Here is a 19974-nt window from a genome sequence, read left to right as displayed (position 1 = left end):
TTTTATCTCTCCTGCCAGGCTTCCACAGCTGCAGCCACTGTAGCAGCTGCCTGACCTGATAAAGCCAAGAGAACAGTGGGAGGGTGAGCGAGTGATAAAGAGACGGACTGAAACACAGCGAGTGGGCGAGGGGCCCAGAGAGAGAGCGAGAGAGAGAGAGCAATATCCTTTATGAAGAAGACGGGAAAATGAGACATTAACTATAAAAAGAGGAAGGCCAGAAATAAGCTCTAACATGTCAGAAAAGGGAAGGAGGGGAGAAGGAGAGTTGATGGAAATGGGAGGAGGAGACGCACAGCAGCTGGCAGACAGAAGAGACGACCCCACTTCTGCTCGGTCCGGTCTCAAGGCACCTTAGCAGGACAGATGGGCTCATTTGGACCTCTGTGCCCTTCACCAGTCATCACACATGTACACTGGTGCATCAGTCATTCGTCTGTGGGCTTCTGAAGAGCTCTGGGAAATATAAATGCTATGAAGAGTATACGTTGCTGAGTTCTCAGTGGGGGATTCGACGAAGTACTGGTTCAAAGAGTAATCCTAGAATTTAAATGCGGTTTAGAATCAAACTCTGGATCTGAAATAATATTAAGCATACACTGTCTTCTTTGAACGCCTAAGAGTTTGTCTGACCCTTGTCCACTGTTGCTTTTGAAAAGATGTCTCTCAAGAATGTTTGAAAGCAGATTTAAATTTAAAGTTCAATACTTTTTCTGCAAAACTCAGGCACTCTTGTGTGTTTACCTTGTTTAACTATCCTATATAGCAGTGGTCCCCAACCTTTTTATTACCGCAGACCGGTCAAGACTTGGAAAATTTTGTTGCGGCCCAGGGGGTGGGGGTGGAGGGTGGGGGGCGCATGAGGAGGTGTTCCCGCAAATCCTGAATATGCCCAATTTGGGTTGTCTTGGAGTTTTTTTCGCAGCCTGTGGGGTTTTCCCTGACTGGGAACGAGAATACGACCTGCTGAATGTGACAGGTAGCCAATCAAAAAGCGAGGTGACGTAAGAACAGAGGGGAATCCCAAACAGCTGACATATCGCGCAACTGGGTCCGGTGGATATCGGAGATGATATGTGGAAATGTTTATTATTAAATCTAAAGGTCATTATTATGTTTATTCAGTTAAAAATGTTAACTAATGAAAATACATATTCTCCTCCAAATTATAGTGCAGCAAATAGAGCGGCAGCTCCCGTCGTCTTTCATCCACCGCCTTTTCTTTTTGTTGCGTCTTTTATCTCTTAAAATGACTCCACAAACTATCACTATTGCTTCTTCATATTCATCCGTATTCTAAATTCCCACTATGTTTGGGGTTTTACTGGATTATCCTCTGTAATCGGAATGTTCGTGACTGGAATCGGTTCGTGCTGCTCCTGCCTTGGACACACGAACCGATCGAACCTGTTGTACTTTTATCAGCTCTGTGGTCACAGAGGTTTGGAGAATCGGCCAACAATTCTTAAATCTTGCCGTCTAAACCAGACTTAAGGCTCACAAGCTCTACTCCTCTTCTCTCGACCACTGCCCAAACGCTCTGACTCTGGTCGCTATGGTAACGTTTATATATCCCTTCAAAATAAGATACAGATGTGCCACAAAAACAAACATTTTACTTTCGTGAAAATTTTAACTCACGATATTGACTAATGGGAGCCCTGAGCTTGTTTCTCTGCAACGAGATGGTCCCATCTGGGAGTGATGGGAGACGATGACACCTGAAGTGTTGCTTATATCCACAGCCTGCTTGGTCTCTACATGGTGAAGCAGTTTGAAGCTTCATTGCCTCATTAGCAGCTGGTCGCCGCATGTTACGCAGAGCGGCTTGTAACGTGGGACTCACCTACCGGTCTGGGATAAATCCATTCTCCTGTCTCTTCTCTGGGCCTTTTCCCCTTTGCAAAGAAACTTTACAAAGACATCTGATCTGTTTCTTACTCATGTTGATGTTTGTGGGCTCAATGTTGGCACGCAAGTAACCGAGAGAATCCGGTTAAAGGATTTTCAAAATAAAAGATCCTCGAGACTCAAATAATACATAAAACAGAAATATTTCACTATTTCTTGCGCGGCCCGGTATGTGCCACATACCGGGCACAAGTACCGGTCCACGGACCGGGGGTTGGGGACCACTGCTAGATAGGACAATTTCTGGCATATTTACTAACCTTCTGAAGACTGATGGGTCTTACGGGGACCAGAGTTCGGTCCTAATACAGTGGACTCCCTTGTTTAGGCTCAGGGTTTAGGTTTAGAGGTCTGATGTGCATTAGATTTTAATCTTTTTAGATTAGGGTTTGGGTTAGGCATAAATGCAATTTGAAAAATGAATGGAAGTCAACACAAAGTTCTCAGTTTTCATAGAAGCACAAGGATGTGTGTGTGTGTGTGTGTGCCCAGTACCTTTACTTTGCCAAGAGGGAAATCTAGACATTTTTTCATTGATACTCTCTGGCTCATTTTGAGGAACCCTTAGATGTTCTAAGAATACAGTTTTTCCAGTGATGATGCTTTTCTCCATCATGTTGGTCTGCACAAAACAACTTTTTAATTACCTCTGCCTTTCCTGTGGACAACATGGCGACTGGATTGACGGGTTCCCCAAACAATGCCTTTTTTGTTTTTAGCACTTACAACTGGCTGTTTGTGAAATGATCTGCCAGCCCAAGCATGCACAGGGAGATCATGCAAAATCCGGGCAGAAAGACCCCAGGCTGGAATTCCAACACGAGATCTTCTTGTTGCAAGGCAACCGTGCTAAAAAAAAAAAAAACTGCCTAAAAATAAACACTCAGTTCCAACAAAGCACAAAACTGCCTTTGATGACCTGAAGTAATATCACTGAAAATATTTTACGCTGACTCCATGATGGAGTCAGCGTTGTTAACGCTATTTCCTTGGAGCAGAGCAGTCCTGGGTTGGAATCCTGGCCACCTCAAGCATGGATTCTTTTCCAATACTCGGGCTTTGCTAAACCATCAAGAGATATGCATGATGGGTATAAGTTTGAGAGAAAATGTCTGTGTATTTTTTGTCCTTTGTCTCTCTGTGTTGACCTGTGACAGACTGATGGCCTGTACATGGAGTACCTCAAGTCTATTGACGACCTGACTTTAGTCACCAGCTCCTTGATAACCCACATGAACGAGCAGGTATAGACAGTTAACGGATGTCTTCAGCTCTTATGGCTTTTCCATGATTTAATTCCTTTTATATTCCAAACAAAACAGGAGAGGAAATTAAACTGAGTTATGCATTCACATACACAAAGTAGAAAAGAAAAGTTTCATGCTTTTTTTCCTCTTTAGGTCTTGAATTTCCTGTTTTCTGAATAATGTCAACCATGCTGCTCCTTTCGAACAATCTGCTGACAGAACACAAACCAGCCATTACGAGACAAGGCCTCCCTCTAGTGTCATAACACGGCTATTACACCCCAGATGTACGATCAGCACCAAAGCAATGGACAGCTCCCATACTCGCAATGCAAAATGTAGAATGAAATCCTAAAAACAAACTGGATTTAAAACTAATGTCCAGACTCCAAGCATCTCGGAGCGTCCTCTCCGGATTCTCATTCCTCATGCAATTTAGAGGCAACGCTGCTGGAAAAAAAAAAAAAAACATTTACCTCACCCCCAAACACAGTTTGATTGATGCCTCATAATAAAAGGGCATTTGTCTTCTAGACAGTGTAAAATTGAAGCTGCAGTGGCCTGTGTGTCCGTGCGCCTCTCGCCTGTGCATGTGTGCGTGTTGGTGGTCTGGCTGGCTGTGCCGACGTGGTACGGTATGATGAAACAATAAAATTTAGACAGCTGATTCATATCTGAGCATAAAGGCCAGAGTTTTGTTAGGTTCCCCCTTTAATGAAACTCATAATTCTGCCTCCCTCAGTGGTGCTATTTACAGCGCGCAGGGATCGATCACAAAGAGAGATATCCAAGTTACAGCGTGAGAAATCAGTTTTGCACCCGAAAGTCTGATGTTGATCAAAGAAACAAACAAAAAGTCCCTTCATACAGACACTAGCACACATGCAAAAGGTCCAAAAGTATTCATACCTCTTTAACATTTGCACATTTTGTACTGTAATAAATGTAACAAATTTTCTTGCTGATTCTAACAGGACTTGAACCAGTAATGCCCTGTATTCAGATCACCTCATCTTCTTATAATTTTCTCCTCAGTCTTGTATTTTGTTGCAGAGTTGACCTGAGTTCAAGGTTCAAATAATCAGAAGTTGTAAAACACACTTGTCAAACAGGATGGCTGCCATGAGTGTGTTGACATCAAGCTGACAACTACGTAAACCCAAGAAGTGCATTGGTGTAAAAAAAATAAAAAAAAATAAAAATAATCCAGATTTTCCAAAAATTAAATCTTTAAATAAAACTGATTTATGACCCAAATCTAGTGCAAACATTTTTAAATAATCCGTTTTTCTTCTAATGTATAAGTTATGCACTACTTTGTGTTGGACTATCACAAAAAAATTCTGAGAAAAAATACAGGAAAGTTTGTCTTTGGAACAAGTCAAGATGTGAAAAAAGCAAACAAACCGAGTGTACATATTTTTTCCAAGACACTGTTTTAGGCTCTGTTATACAGTCTGCTTTTGTCAACGACTGGCATTCAAGTCACAAAGGTTACAAATCCAATCACTTTAGAGATGGTTTCTGCATCTTTGTGTGTCATGGAAAGAGAGAAAAAAAATATGACCCCATTGCTGGTGAGTGCTTGTGTTTGTGCCTGTGCACACTGAGGATGAATAGCTGGCTCAACAGAAATGAAACTGGGAGAAATTCAAACACGGGGGAGCCGAGAGCGCCCTCCGAAAGCATTACTGTAAAGAAATATTTCAACGAGAAGAAAGGGAGAAACAGACAGAGAGTGACAGTTTGCGAAGCGAGGCAGAGTTCATATCGGACTATTGTAATCCATCAACTGTATGGAAGGGGAAAAAAAACTGAATCATTCAATATGGAAAGAAAAGCTGAGCCTCCCTTTGATACAGAGAGAGGGAGAGAAAGAGAGAGAGAGGCAGAGAGAGAGAGAAAGATGCAGAGAGAGAGAGAGATCTACAGGATCAGCACATTCAACCAGTGAACTAAAGTCTGTTTTTCATCTTCCCCTCCTCTCGTCTGCTCCATCTCCTTTGACCTTAGGGTCCTAATGCACTCATACAATTCACTCTGACTTTCTCTCAGTGATGATCATCTGCCCCTGTCAGCAGGTCCAAGTCACTGAGCTAAGCAATTCCCTGCCTTCCCAAAGGATCTCAACTAGAACCACTGTCTGTTATATTATATAGATATATAGGGAGCTCTATATATCTATATACCGTAAGAACGTGTGTGCAGCATAAACAATCCTGGATGACTTCATGAACTGTACACCCACTGGGTATCTGACAGCACATACCTATTTCTGCTGTTCGCCACTCTCAATTGTCTTCTGTCATAAGCGATCTAACCCCTTCGTCATCGACAAGAATCTAAATCAAACAGCAGCAACTGAGCGGACAACTACAGCCCAAATCTCACACTCCTAGCCATCTCTGAGATTTAACCCGCCTGTTGACTTCAGCCTCAGGGATTAGCAGGTAAGTGTACAGACACTTGCTATTCAGCCAGCAGCGTGCAGACAATGCCGGCATAGAATTATAATGACCACAATGGAGGCGGTGGAGAAAATCCAGAGGATTTATCTACGGTTTCGTGAAGTGGCAGGTGGGGGGAGTCGGTCTGAATGAGAATGGCTGTTGTACAGATTTTTACTGTCGCCGCGTCTTTGCTGGGTGAAAATGTGTACTTTTGTGAATGTCTTTGATTAAATCCTTTTATATTTACTCTTTGAGAAGGGATTGGATTTGAGTTTGCAATCTGAGAGAATTTTAACTAGAACTTGCTGCCCTCTTCTGGGCAAACTCAATACTACATGAATGGTTTCCCTAGGTAGGACCCAACAACGTTTGAACTCTAAGATCTTCAGACAGGTGTTAGAAACTCATCATTAAAATGAAAATAAAGTTAAAATAGGGTCAGATATTCATCCCACACACACAAAACAGTAGAAGTTCAGACTGTATGCAGTGCCACTGTACTGGTGAATCACATAGAAATTTAAGATGATCCAAATAAAATGCAACATTTACTTATTTAACAAGCGATTATATTGCACCCCACACATGCAATCCATGCCTCATTAGCCAGCTGTGTTTTTATTCTCATTTAACATTTGTAAGTGGAAAAAGTAATTAACTACGGAGTCTTCAACCAGAAGCAGTGTCTGCTTAATAGTCGCTGATGAGGATAAAACGGCAAGACAATCCAAAGTCATATATATTTTAAACAGAACCATCTATTATATTCATCATCAAGGCCAAGCACAAGTTGTGCACCTTATGGAGCAAAAGTTGACATAAACTTAGCAAAAGAAAAACATTCAAAATAAGCCCAAACATTGTAATTTGTTTTTTTCTTTAGCAACCTGAAACACAAGTCGTCTGCGTTACCGAGGCAGAGCTGATCAAACCACTTATTTTTCCACCTGTACTCGAAATGCTATTGTCTGCGTAATTGCCCTGGAGACATTTTTCTCCAGGGCAATTGGAGAAAAATTGGAGAAAAATAAACACAAAGTCAGTTCGACTTTGTGTTTATATTGAAATAAAGCAAAAAACATGTAACGTTTTTTCAGCATCTTTTCATGAAACGTTTCCTCCACCGCAAAGAAAACCGAGCAGCAGCGAGCAGAACGTCACATCTGTGCAACTATCTAATACACACACTCACACAGCCGCCATAAACACATGTTGACATGTCATCTGCATGCCCGATATTTTAATGGCGAGTATGTGTGACACTCGGATGACTTACAGGGGTGCTGCCATCTGACAGGGTCATCATGCTGATTGACATGCTCATCTTGTCGGAGGAGGAGAGCGATGGTGGGGAGGGGCTCCGTTTCTCCACTTCCTGTCTCTGCAGAAAGTCTCGCCAAGCCCGCTGGATGCTACGCAGCGAGATGAAGACAAAACGTGACGAAGCACAACAGAGGATTATGATGCAAGCTTCCTGGAAAAGAATTGCACAGCTAAAGGAGCACATTTTCTCATGAGTCGATTACTAACACTTGTAAATTGAGGATTTTCTCACCCGGAGCTGTGACTTTCTAACCTTGCGGGAGTGCAGCAATGAAGACTGAAGACAGTCGACAGTGCAAATATAAAATCTTACGCTTAAGTTATTTTCCGTTTAAGCTTTAAAGGGTTTCATCTATCAACCTGAAATTATGGATGGATGAATCCACAGACAGAGCATGGATAAACATATATTTGGATGGGCTGATTGGCACACATACAGATCTATAAATGGACAAAAACATTGATGACCTGATAAATAAATGAGTGAATAGACAAAATAATGGACATATGGATTGATGAAGGGTGGTTAAAGTGGCTAAATTGACAGATGGATGAATGAATGGATGATCTATTAATGGAAAGACAGACAACAGGATGGATGGACTGATAGGTGGATGAAAACATAAATGGATAGATGAATGGATAGGTGAACCGACTGATCAATGGAAAGTTGGTTCCAAAGACAAACTAATGAATGGATAGTAAATGGAAAGATGACTGGGTAGATCGATGTGCAGTCTGGGTGGAGCAAGGGGTTTTTCAAGACTTAGATATGCGTCATCCTCTACGGAGCAAGAGCTTGACAATACGAATATCTTCTTAAACTTTTTCACACTGTTCCAGAACTGTAAAATACCTAAATAAAATTCTAGATTTTTCCAGATTTACTGAAGATGCAAAAACGCCGATTCAAACTGCATCAGGCTTTCCTTCTGGTCTTTACTGTCACTGGTTAAATTTGATTCTTTCATGCATGTTTGAGAAATCCTTTAATTTCCTGCGGCAAAAATTCAAGTGTGCCTAAAACTTTTGATCCCACAAAGCGCTGCCTATTTCCAGAAAGCTCCTCCTTGGAGTTTCAGTCCCCAGCCAAACTTCTGCCTCACCAGAGCATTCTTACACTGCACTTTCCCCACTCAGCTCCTCCAGACTAGTGGCAGCACCTGATTTAACCTGCTTATTTGAGGAGCTCTTCATACAAGTTACGTCTCAGACCAAAGCTCCTAAGAACAGTTGTAAACGGCATAATGAGAAGTGTTGTTGTGATGAAATTGGAGTGTCAGAAAAAGCAGGAACTTCTTAAAGAGACAGAAGTCCAATTTCAAAGTGTCAAACTATGAAGTCATGTTTGATATATACAGCAATGATGCAACAACAGAAAGTAACATAGTTAACTGATTGTGTGGTAAAATGGCACTATGTTCCTGGAAAATACACAATACCAGCCTTTTGAGGTAAATTTACTTTACATTTTCTTCCATGGTCAGAAAATGACACAATGCAAACATGTGAATGAAAGTGCGTACATTTTTCATGCTGTAATTGAATCTACTGGCTAGCCTTTTGAAACGAATACTTACATCAACACTTTGGTTTCCATAGGTGGCAGGTTGATATTGATGTTGTTGTCCAGGTCCATAGTCAGATGATTACTGGCCGGGAGGGGAGAAAGGACAGTCAAAGGACACAGAAATACAGGTTCAATCTGGGTTAGAGGTAATTAAACAGCGACGACTGGGTCCCAAGAGCAGAAAAACTGTCTGTGTGTTTGTGCCTGTTTTCTCCGCAGAAGCAGAGAGCTCAGTCAATGTATTACATTATGAATGTGTGTGTGTGTGTGTGTGTGCGTGCGTGTGTGTGTGTGCGTGTGTGCGTGTGTGTGTGCGTGCGTGCGTGTGCGCGTGTGCGTGCGTGTGTGTGTGTGTGTGTGTGTGTGGGGGGGGGTGTGTGTGTGTGCGCGTGTGTGTGTGTGTGTGTGTGTGTGTGTGTGTGTGTGTGTGTGTGTGTGTGTGTGTGTGTGTGTGTGTGTGTGTGTGTGTGTGTAGGAGCCAACTCACCTCTGCAGCCGGAGAGCTTCATCATTAACATGCTTGTAGCCTCTCTGGAGGGTCTTCAGTTGATCCTGGATAAATGAGACAAAAAGGAAAGAACGGTGAGTCGAGAAGACAGGAATCAGACGGCAGCTGACGTCTTGGACATTAGAAGTTCTCCGCTGAACGGGGGGCGGGCAGGCAAAACGCGCCGCAAATGAATAAACATTTTTGGTTCCTCAAAGCAGCACGTCAGCTAGCGGAGATCGGCGTCGTGTTTTCATGTGAAGCCGTTGAAAAAACAAAGAGAACTTCTGTCGAAACTGCTGCCTTAACATTTTCCTTAGCGATCAGCCGGGAGGTAAAGTACAGAAGATGCATGGGGGACATCCTTCATGTACGGCGCCGTTGCGCAGATGTGGCAGACAGTTTGAAGACAAAGCCATAAAATTTTATGCTTTGCTAAAATAACTTTTAGCTCTTCACTCCGTTCCTCAGTAACTGCTCCCCCCTCCCCTCCCCCTTTGGCTTGGTTCTTGTGTTTTAATAGCGCCGTATAATGAGGACAGGCCTGCCGCTACATAATTGAGCAGACTAATTCAATTACGAAGGACCAGCAAAGTTTAAGTGGAGCGCTTCTTTCAGACGAGCCAAGAAGGTCGCATCAGGGCACCGATCATCCACTGGCTTCACCACAGTGCGCTAATGTGTGTGTACAGTCAAATTCTTTATTACTGTTTGACTTTCTGAATAATGGCTGTGTAACGACCTAATCATTAAGAAATATATGACATCAATTAGTTGACCGATTAAGGAATAGAGAAGCCCGGCTGGAGAAACATGTCACATCTATTAGACGAAGTGCTGCACTAAAATGAATGTTTACTCCTATGTTTACTTTATGACTTGGTCTCTGATGTTATTCGTTGTATAATGACATACAGTGCCTTGCCAGACTTCAGTCTATCACATAGTGGTAAGTGATAGACCAACATCAAGTAGTGCTTAATCGCCAAGTGGAACGCAAATGAAACATAGTTTCCAACATTTTGTAGAAATAAAAAAAAACCTTGAGATTGGTGTTTGGTATGTTTCGCCCCATTTACTGTGATACCCATAATAAACTCCACTGCTTCTAACTGCTTTGAAAAGTCACCCGTTAGGTAAATAGGGGCCCAACTGTATATAATGTAATCTCGGTGTACAGTAATGTTGTGGAAAGGCTTTAGGGGTTTGGTGGAGAATATTAGTGAGCAAACAGCATCATAAAAACCAACAGAGGCTGATCAGAGACGATGTTGTGGGGAAGTTTAGAGCAGAGTGAGGATATAAACCAATCTCCCAGGTTCTGAGCAAAACATCTTAACGGTGGCAGCATGTTGTGGGACGGCCTTTCTTCAGCACTGATAGTGGATGTTGGTCAGAGTTGAGAAGAAAAAGCATTTATGTAAATCATTCCACTTTATTTTCCTACTTTGTACTGGTCTACATGGTTGGCGGTAATTGGTTACAAAATGACAAAATGTGAAGGTTTTAAAAGGTACGCTTTTGCAAAACCCGCCATGTAAACTGTTGTGTCTGGAAAAACATCCTTTCGAGCCACCGAGGACAGCAATGCAATCCTTTTCCCTATAATTACTTTACATGTTTATGCAAACAGGAAAGGTTAGTTTGGCCTTTTACTATTACTTTGCTTACCAGAAGGAACAATGAACTCATTAGACAAAATCAAGCCACTACATACCGAACAATGGTTGTTTCAAGGGGATGTTTTCAATTTCATCTTTAGCATCCTGATCGGGTGGAAGCATAAGAGCGGCTCTATGTGGATTCTGGATAACTAAAACTTCCCCGGCCCTTTCCTCCTCTTTCGAGTCGATGTAACTTCTGCCTTTTTATACATCTGTCTTAGTATCTTTCTTGACAGACAGTGGTCTCTTTCTTGGACAGTGTCCATTACCCATACACATTTCTTGAATGTGGCCAACTGGGAATATTGAGACAGGCTAACAGAGAATTCATTCAGAACGATGTTGAAGAAAATATTGGTTAGAGAATAAGACAGGTGTCGGGAAACGAGAGATAAAACAGCGTAAAACTGTAGTAAAAAATGAGGAGGTGTGTGTGTGTGTGGGGGGGGGGGGGTATCTGCGTGTCTGTGTTTTAGGTAATCGAGCTCCAGGGAGACATGAGCAAGCGGATCATTTCAATTTCCCTTTGTCCTTGAACTGATATTAAATCTTTCTGGAAGACTGCAGGATTTAATTGGCTAGTTTGATATTTTTTCAGGTAGCAAAAGGATAAGTAGGTAAAGCTAATGTCTTGATACTTAGATTACACAACACCTTGAAAGTGGCTAATGCCGTTTAGGAGTCTGTGTTAACATTTGAGAATAAAAATGTTAGATTCCCTTTGAAGTTGTTTCGATCATTTCATAGAGAGGAACAGCAGATATACATGCTACCTGCTTGGCGATGTATGTTCAAGCTTTTATCTGTAGTGTTTAGCTATGATCAGGTATTGAATGCTTTAAAAGCAACCATGGGAAAATAAAGAAAAACTGACACAAAAGCAAGGCCATGCAGGTTTTCTGCACCATACTTCTGCAGAGAGGTAACATCAAAGGGAACTTTTCTTTGCTGTGAAGTTTTTGCTGTACGACTCCGGACATGCACAAAGATACAAAGTGAAGACTGCTACAGAAAGGTCAGTGAAGAGAAAGACAAAAGAAAAAGGCCAAGAGTCAAAGGATACATACACAAAAAGTACAGTTTCATTCTGTTGTTTGGGATTATTTGGATGTTGGATGGTGGGAAATAATTGGTATAAATGATGGATTTGATGTCACATACAATCTCCAGTAATTCTTGAGGGTATCTGTTGTCAAACAAACCTAACAGCATGTGAAAAGTTGCATCATCTGCAGAATGTAACTCTAGCTAAAAGTTAGCACAAATTTCCAAGTTTGTATACTGGCACCATCAAGCAACACAATGTAGCAGGTAGCTTACGCTACTGGAAATACATTTGATATGTTGGCTCATTTCTGTAGATGCCAGGAATCAGGGACCGGTGCTGCTGAGAGAACCACAGAGTAAAGAACAGCTTCTGCTGAAAAGACCTAATGGGTTTAAAGCTAATTGCTTTAAAGCTAGAAACATCTCCCCCCTCTTTGACACGGTGAAGGATGTTAGATTTCAACATAATGAAATTACTGCAGCAACGTGAAAGTATATATATTTTATCCCTATGACGCATAAGCAACATATATCCTAGACTTCACAAAGACACTAAGAAATTCTCAAAGATTTAGCCTGTACCCCCTTTGGCTGACAAGAAAAAGTATTTTGAAGGCATAATTGTGTCAAAATTCAATGTTTAAAAATGACTTACAACTAAAACCAAATTTCATGGGCAGTTTCCCGTAACACTTGTCTCTCTGCATGCTGTCTCTAACATTAAAATAAACACATGTGCGCTGCAGGTTTAGGATAATTGCTTGTGTCTATAGGCTAAAATTTTCAGCCTCCATGTACAAAAAATGGATATATGGCATTTATATTGAATTAGATTCATTTATTCTTTACTTACTCATCACTCTTTAGTATTTAGATATTCATTTGCACTAGTCGAGCAAAACTTCTGATAGTATCAAGCACCTAAGCAAAGTCCTGACCTCAGCAGGACATTTATGATCCTAATACCCGGGACTGATTTCAAAATCTATAGAGTAAACATTTGGCAATAATCAGGTATCAAATTAAAAAGATTAACACATTTTTAAAGGCATTTAATTTTCACTTGTACATAACTATTACCTCCTCCATATCTGTACCTGTATTAATCAAACTATGCCTTATTATAAAATTCTTATCATCTCATTTGCAGCATGAGAATGCCAAAAAAAAGTACTTGGACATAAACCAGAGGTTTGCATAATTTAGTGGCAGGGTAGACAGAAAATCTATAGTCATTTTGGGCTCTGGCAGTGCCAAGAAGACTTGTATTGATTTGTGTGTGTATATGTGTGTCTTATGTGTGCAGATATGTGTGTTGGTAAATTTATGGTACAGTCAAACAGAGCAAAGAGAGCAGGATGCAGAGGGGAAGGGATGCTGATGCAGAGGAGAACCTGAACCCAGTGGATGTAAGAGACTAAGGGAAACAACTACACACAGCAAACCCAGGAGATTTGACTGTTTAACTAGGTGGGTAAGTTAGGTATATATGCACCAGGGTTCTATAATGGGCTTTCAAATTTTAAAACACGCACATATTTTTAATTCATAGTATTTCTGTGCTTCATAGGTTTTTATTAAAATGTAAACTGTAAAAAAAACCCACACAAAAAAACACTCCCACACCTGTAGCTGCACACTGCAGGTCAGCTTACTAAATGAAGGCTGGGACACTTTCTCTTTTCTTACTAATAAAAAAAAAACACATTTGGTTTACTGAGACTTTTTATGCTATGAAAAGCACAAAGTCTGGTTTGGAAACAGAAGGAGCACAAAGGACAAAGTGTTTTAATGGTGAAATAACCCCCTAAAAATAATCAACTAATTTAAATTATTAGACTCTCAGTATTGATCTACAAACTTCATAATGTCACGAAAGTATATTTTTATGCAATGAGCAGGCGAACAGTTCTACTGCCTCTATATGACGTTTTTTCTAGATTTTTTTGTAACGCCTCTGCCTGTTCTGTGTTTGGGTTCTACTTTCATCTACAAAAACATGACACTTTATCATTATATCGGTTCTACCAAATAAGGATTTTTGGAAATCACTTCTGCATAATTTTAATGTCAGAATAATATTCTATATTTAAAGGGGAGGCACAGATCTTTAAAGAATCTGCTGCTAACACCTTGTTACCAGATTCCACAGAACTTCATCGGAGGAAGAGTGGAGTTTGTGCTTTGATGAGTTAAAGTCTGAATTAGCTTCAATATGGGAGTAACGCACTCTTTGAGAGGTTTTCATGATTCAAACTGGGATTTTCATGCTTATTACTTTTAGTGAATCTGGACCTTTAATAGAAGAGGTCAAAAGGTTTTTTTCTTTTTTTTGTTTAAACTGAACACTGACGTTCTTTTTATAGTTATAGAAACCTTCAAAACAAGGTTTGCATTACAAAATGTGCAGGGATTCTGTGTGGAGTTACACTTTTTTTTCCTCAGACAATCCAAGAAAAACCATGTTAGGTTAATTGGCAAATAAAAAAAGGAAACCCCTCAAATGTCTTTGTGGATTTTTTGTTTCTTGTTTTTCTGCCCTCTCTGCTTCCTGCCCCCGTCACGCACCAGGACAAGGCATGAAACAAGAAAAACTGGATTGACAGGTAATTCCTTCCCTCCCGTCCCCCCCCAAAGGATTATAAACGTGTTTGTGTACAAGTTATGGATTTACTGATTTGCAGCCTTTCTAATAAAATTTTGTGATTTTTGTGATTTTTCTAGTATTGAGTTTTATGGTTTTGTGTTATCTGCCTCATAGTGGGTTTTATTGGTATTTTACTGCCTCGCAATATGTTTGGTGTCCATAGTGCAAGGTGTTAAAAGCTAATACAGCCCTTTAAAAGATAGCTGCACATCAGATTTTCTATAATAGAACTATAAAGAGCAGCGAAACTGTCAGGAACCCAAAGATAAAACTGATAATATATGATAGAAGGTGAGGTTGTAATTCTGGTCATATTTATCCTCCATAACACTTTTCTTCACATCTTATCCTTACGGAGACAGCAATAAGATATATAAATTGGTTCTGTTCATTACAGATTACTGAAGGTTATACCACTGACAGTAAAGAAAAAGAAAAGAAAAAAAAGACTTGCCTGGCATGCAAATACAATTTTAATACATAAAAAAAAGGACTAGGAGACTGCTGAGTAATTGATGATATTCAAAGCTGGTTATGGGATTAAGAAGGAGAAAATGTGAAAGCAGATTCATTGTTGAGAAAGGAAAGAGGGAATAAGAAGGTGAAAGAACATGCCTGCAGGCTGTGAAGGAATTAAACTGGAACTATGCCAAGGCTGCCAGAGAAACATACAAGTGAGAGAACTGTGTCCTTCTGGGGATTCGGCCTTCATCTCTCCTGTACGTTGACGTAAATCTGTCTCCTCTACCTCAAATAAAACACACATAAACACACGTGTACGTACGACGCTCAATCTGCACATGATCTAACAGGATCTGCAGGCTTTGTAAATTATTTTTTAACTCAACTCAGAGGTTCACGTGAAATATAGATGGGAAACAAATGGAAATACACCTGAGGTGATAAAAAAAATAGATAGTGATCAGTTTTATGACTCTGGCATGTTTATTTAAATGTATTGTTGTCATTAATCCCAGTATTATGTTCACTTATTTACCATGGTAGTAAAAAAGTGAACGTTCGTTCCTCTACTATCCAGAGCAAAACTCAGCTTTGTTTGTTTTCCTGGAGAAATCAATGAACTCAGTTACAGAGAAAAATATTAATGAACAAACATATTTACACTTCAGCACAAATGAAAACTAACAACTAAAGGGAGAAAAACTGATCACCATGTTACAACATGACAGAAGGCACATACTTCACAACCTGCACACAAACAAAGTATGAGAACATTTGGAGAGCAATGGCTCAGTGGTGAATTGATTTAGTTAATTTAACCATGAAGAATTTAAAATTTTCCATTCCATTTCATTTCATTCTCTTACCGAATTAAATGTCAGAGAACGACCCATTAGAACGTAGCTGGATCATATCTGGAGGTGCAGAAATATGAGGTTTCTGTATCTCCACCATCAGTTTCAGTGTTGCTTCAGAAGAGGAACCAACATCAGTATTTACACAATCTCAGCAGCAGCAAAACTAGAGGAAGCAGGTCACAAACCTTTCCAGATTGCTGTGAGGATACGTTCAAGGTGTTAAACTTGATGTCTTAGGCTCTTATTTTAAAGTAAAAACAACAACATCAAAAACTTGAATTGCTAAGTTGCATTGAAGAAGTTTACTTTTTTGGCATTAGGGACATCATAGACTAGACCAGATAAGATTTAAGCACAATAGAGAAACACAATATTGTACACTGATGACTAGGGCTGTGTAATAATATCGATTTTGCGATATATATTGATATTTTCTTTCCTAGAAAAAAATCTATATTCATTCGCAAGTATTGTAACATCCAACTGTCACCTTGCTCACTCACTGCTTGCTTCGCCGGGAGAGTGATTAGGTCATCAGGCTTAGAGTGATGCCTTCAGATGTTAAGTGTCAAGGTTAAAAATGTATTAAACTATTCAGAGTAGGGTACGTGGTGCACTTTATTTACTTTACAAATGCACGTAAGCTACAGTTTGTACTGTTTCAATTAAAAGAAACATGTTTTATAACCACTTCTTTTATTCATTTTGTCCAGCTGTCAACTTTAAGTCTGTGTCCATGTCCAACCAGAGGTATTGTGTAGTTGGTGCTTTTAATCAGTTTTCAGTTAAACTAATTCAATCCAACTCTATAACAGTCACAAAATGTCACCAAAATCACTCTGTCCCTCTAAAAACTTTCAGAAAATCGCACAAGTGTATTGAATTGTATCGTTTGCTGATGTTCGCAATATATATCGCATCGTGAGCAGAATACCGTGTATCGTATCATGAGATTATTGTATCACTTCAGCCCTACTGATGACACTTTCCTGAAAATAATGTTTGAGAAGAATCTTGTGATGCAGGGGCCAGAAAATACCACTTTCTAAGTTTGGTTTATTCGAGAGATCTTGTTGTTTGACATTTGACCTGGAGCAGCAGCTACGTGACCAAAAGCATTACGGGAACTGACCTGGAACACCTGCGGAGTTGGACGGCCATAATGAGGTTGTAGTCTTAGCTAGCTCAAGTTCAAGTTCAATTTTTTCTTGTCCCACATGGGGAAATTTGGTGGACAGCAGCAGTCAAAGACAGTCAAGCCATAATTCATACTGGTCAACAGAAATACCATGCTCAATAACGTGTCAAAATGTGCAATGCTTGGCTTGACATCAGTATTACAACTGTGTGCATGCTCAGAACAAGTGGAGAACTCAAGCTTTGTTTCTATTGTGCATACAGTTGCTTTGGAAAATTGGTCTCCATGCTATTTGATTTTGTATGTGTAGCTAATCTAGCATCAATTTAACTACAAAAAAAATGTTTTTTCCACATACTTTATTGTGGTTTCACTTAAACATCTGGCTGTTATCAGAGAAAATAAGGCAATCAGACAATCAAAAGCTGGTTCCATATAGGGAAAAAAAAACAACATTACTTGCTGACCAGGTACTTGCAACTTAATTATAGGATAACCTTGATTCTTAGAGCCAACTGAGTCACCTTACACCCCAAACCCTGTCTTGACCTGGTCCTGCACCCAACTGGTTCAAACACCATCATACCATCTGCCCTGGTGCACACACAGAGTCCTGTGAGTATCAAACACACACACACACAGTAAGCAGTGGGCTTGGAGGCAGCCTCAATCAGTCAAATTTCCCTTGGGTCCTTCAGCCTCGCCAGCCAGCCAGCCAGTCGGCGCCATCTCTACCATCACATTCATATCCTCAATCCTCTCCTCTACCAGGGGGACACAGAGCCTAACGATTACCCTGCATTTGTGTGCGATAAGGAAAGCTAAAGACACGTTGTTATCGCAGGCAAAACTGGCAAGAATCTGTCATTTGGCACCTGCATGTATATATGTGTGTGTATGGGCAGATTTGCCAGTGCCCATTAGGATTTAGTATCCAGACTCTGCCAAAGTCGTCCCTGAATGACCCTGCAATAAGAGCTGGCTGGCGCGCTTGCTTTGGTAGTCTCTCACACACACGCACGCACGCACGCACGCACGCACGCACGCACACACGCACACACACACACCCACGCGCACGCACACAGACGCAGGGAGTCATCCTTTCTGCTCTGGGAGTTTTGCTAATGACTGAAGGTGTCAGAGAGTAGAGGCACTGCTAGATAGAGAGGAAATGGAGCAGGGAAAAAAACCTAAATACAGCCATGCAGAGCTAATACGCTGCTATCGAGAACAGACACATCAACACATAAATACTGCATCATACGACTAGCAATAAATGAAGGAATAATGGATGCATCGTAGAAAAGAGACAGGAACCTGCAGTGTCACAACATGCTACAGATACCGAAGAGAGGAAAGAAGCTCTATATGTATGGGATAAATCTTTTCTTGATGAATCCGGAACTATTTTCCATTTTTCGTAATACAACCATGGAAGGTCTCTGTGTTTTATTGGAATCTTATTTGCAAGATTAACAAAAAAAAATAGCAATTAATCATAAAGTGGAGAACTGAGCTTGAGCTATTTTTTATGATTTTTTAATTATTATCACGGATTGTGTGTGGGCATTCTAACACAGGAAAAGAACCAGACCTGGTCTTTTATTATAACCCCGAACCCTAACCCCATGTCAACAAGGAAATCAAACATACATGAAGTGTTATTCCTGCATGACAATACAAATATGTTTCTTCTGTTTTGAAAAAAAGAAAAAAAAAACTTATGTCAAAGCAGACTCTTTTCAGTTTCTAATTTAGGATTTAGGTTGCTGCATAAGCATCCTTGCAAAGTCCTCCAGCAGTGCACCACTGTAAGCTGGATCTCTGCTGGCAAACAGAGAAAGAAACGAGTTACCCTAAGAAATGTTCAGGCTAAAAAGGAGAAAGAAAGGATGATACAAACTGTCTGAGTAAGTATTTATTTAGCAATGAAAAACGCCTGTGTGTTTATACTGAAGTGCTCAGTTTGGGTAAAACTGAGTAAAACTCATTATCACAAATTACACCTTAAACATAATTCAAGAGGCTAAGTTAGTCAAGTCAACTTTACTTCTTATTATAGTAACAAGTGCTTCATTTGCTTCATTTAATTGCTGCAATTTTGGATTTTTGTTGATGTTTGTTTCAGATCAGAGAAGCATGAAAATAGGATGTTTCTTCTCCGTGTTTGGTTCTGGTTCTGTGAATGCAGAATATATCTCCACCAGAAGACCTGAGTGGTCTGAAAGGTTGATACAATAACACGAGATTGTTGATGTATTTTGGCATTTTTTATTAACTGAACGGAGGTCATGTGCTCTACCTTCCTGGTTTTGGTGGAAACACAAGCAGCAGCGTTCTGGATCAGGTGCAGTTGTCTGATTGATCTTTGAGACAGACACGTGAAGATGTATTTGTAGTAATATAAACGCACAGACAAGTTTCTCTAAATCATACTGGGACATTAGTTCTTTAATCCTGGAAAGGTTCTTCAGGTGACAGAAGACTGACTTTGTAATTGTCTGTACGTGTCTCTAAAGGTTCAAGGCTCAATGATTGAGTGGGTTTCTAGTCACCTGGTGACACTGGAATGTGAAGCTGTGTATAATCTGCATAGTTATGGTAGCTAATCTTATCAATTGTTAAAATTTGAGCAATCAGAAGCATGTAGACATTAAATAAGTGTGGAACTTTGCGGTCCTTCGCGTGTCATTTCTGTCCTTGCTGATGAAAAGCGAACAGAAACTGCCGTAAAATACAGCTTACTAATTTTTTACAACTGTCTTTATGACATGCACAAAAGTATTATGGTTGTAAATGATACTGGAGAGTTTGAAAGCGAAAATGCATGTGTTTGACTTAAATGCTTAATAAACATGAACACAGCATTTCCTAAAGCTACGCCATGAGGATGTCCTGTTTTCGGATGGTCTAACAGCATTTCAAGAAATACTGGAAACACTGTTAGATTTTTAACTAAAGATAATTAATATTTATGTTCAGAAAACTTAAATTTAAGCCAAAGCGGTGTATTTATTTATTTATTTTTGCCAGACATGATTGAATTGGATTTTCATTTGCTTAGTGTTAGTGTTAGTCTTAGCTGTTGACACACCATAATTATTTAATTCTTAGCGGTATCACGCTATAGTCAATACACATAAACATACATCCATGCATTGCAAAATGCAA

The 19974-nt window shown here is 40.1% G+C and overlaps 1 protein-coding gene across 2 annotated transcripts in view; it reads right to left on the bottom strand.

The window, feature by feature from the left end:
- Positions 1-19974, bottom strand: part of schip1 (schwannomin interacting protein 1) — a 264588-nt gene that overhangs the window by 170781 nt on the left and 73833 nt on the right. For both annotated transcript variants that reach the window (XM_081614872.1, XM_081614871.1), the window contains exons 6-8: positions 8989-9053; positions 8512-8583; positions 6885-7020 (exon numbers count right to left, since the gene is read on the bottom strand). In XM_081614872.1, the coding sequence (XP_081470998.1) occupies positions 6885-7020; positions 8512-8583; positions 8989-9053 (273 nt within the window). The remainder of the gene's footprint in view (positions 1-6884; positions 7021-8511; positions 8584-8988; positions 9054-19974) is intronic.

This window comes from Poecilia reticulata, chromosome 13 (assembly GCF_904066995.2).
Source record: "Poecilia reticulata chromosome 13, P_reticulata-male-v2, whole genome shotgun sequence".
NCBI classification, from domain to species: domain Eukaryota; kingdom Metazoa; phylum Chordata; class Actinopteri; order Cyprinodontiformes; family Poeciliidae; genus Poecilia; species Poecilia reticulata.
Note: the sequence above shows the minus strand (reverse complement) of the source record. Positions and strands in the feature narration are given on the sequence as shown.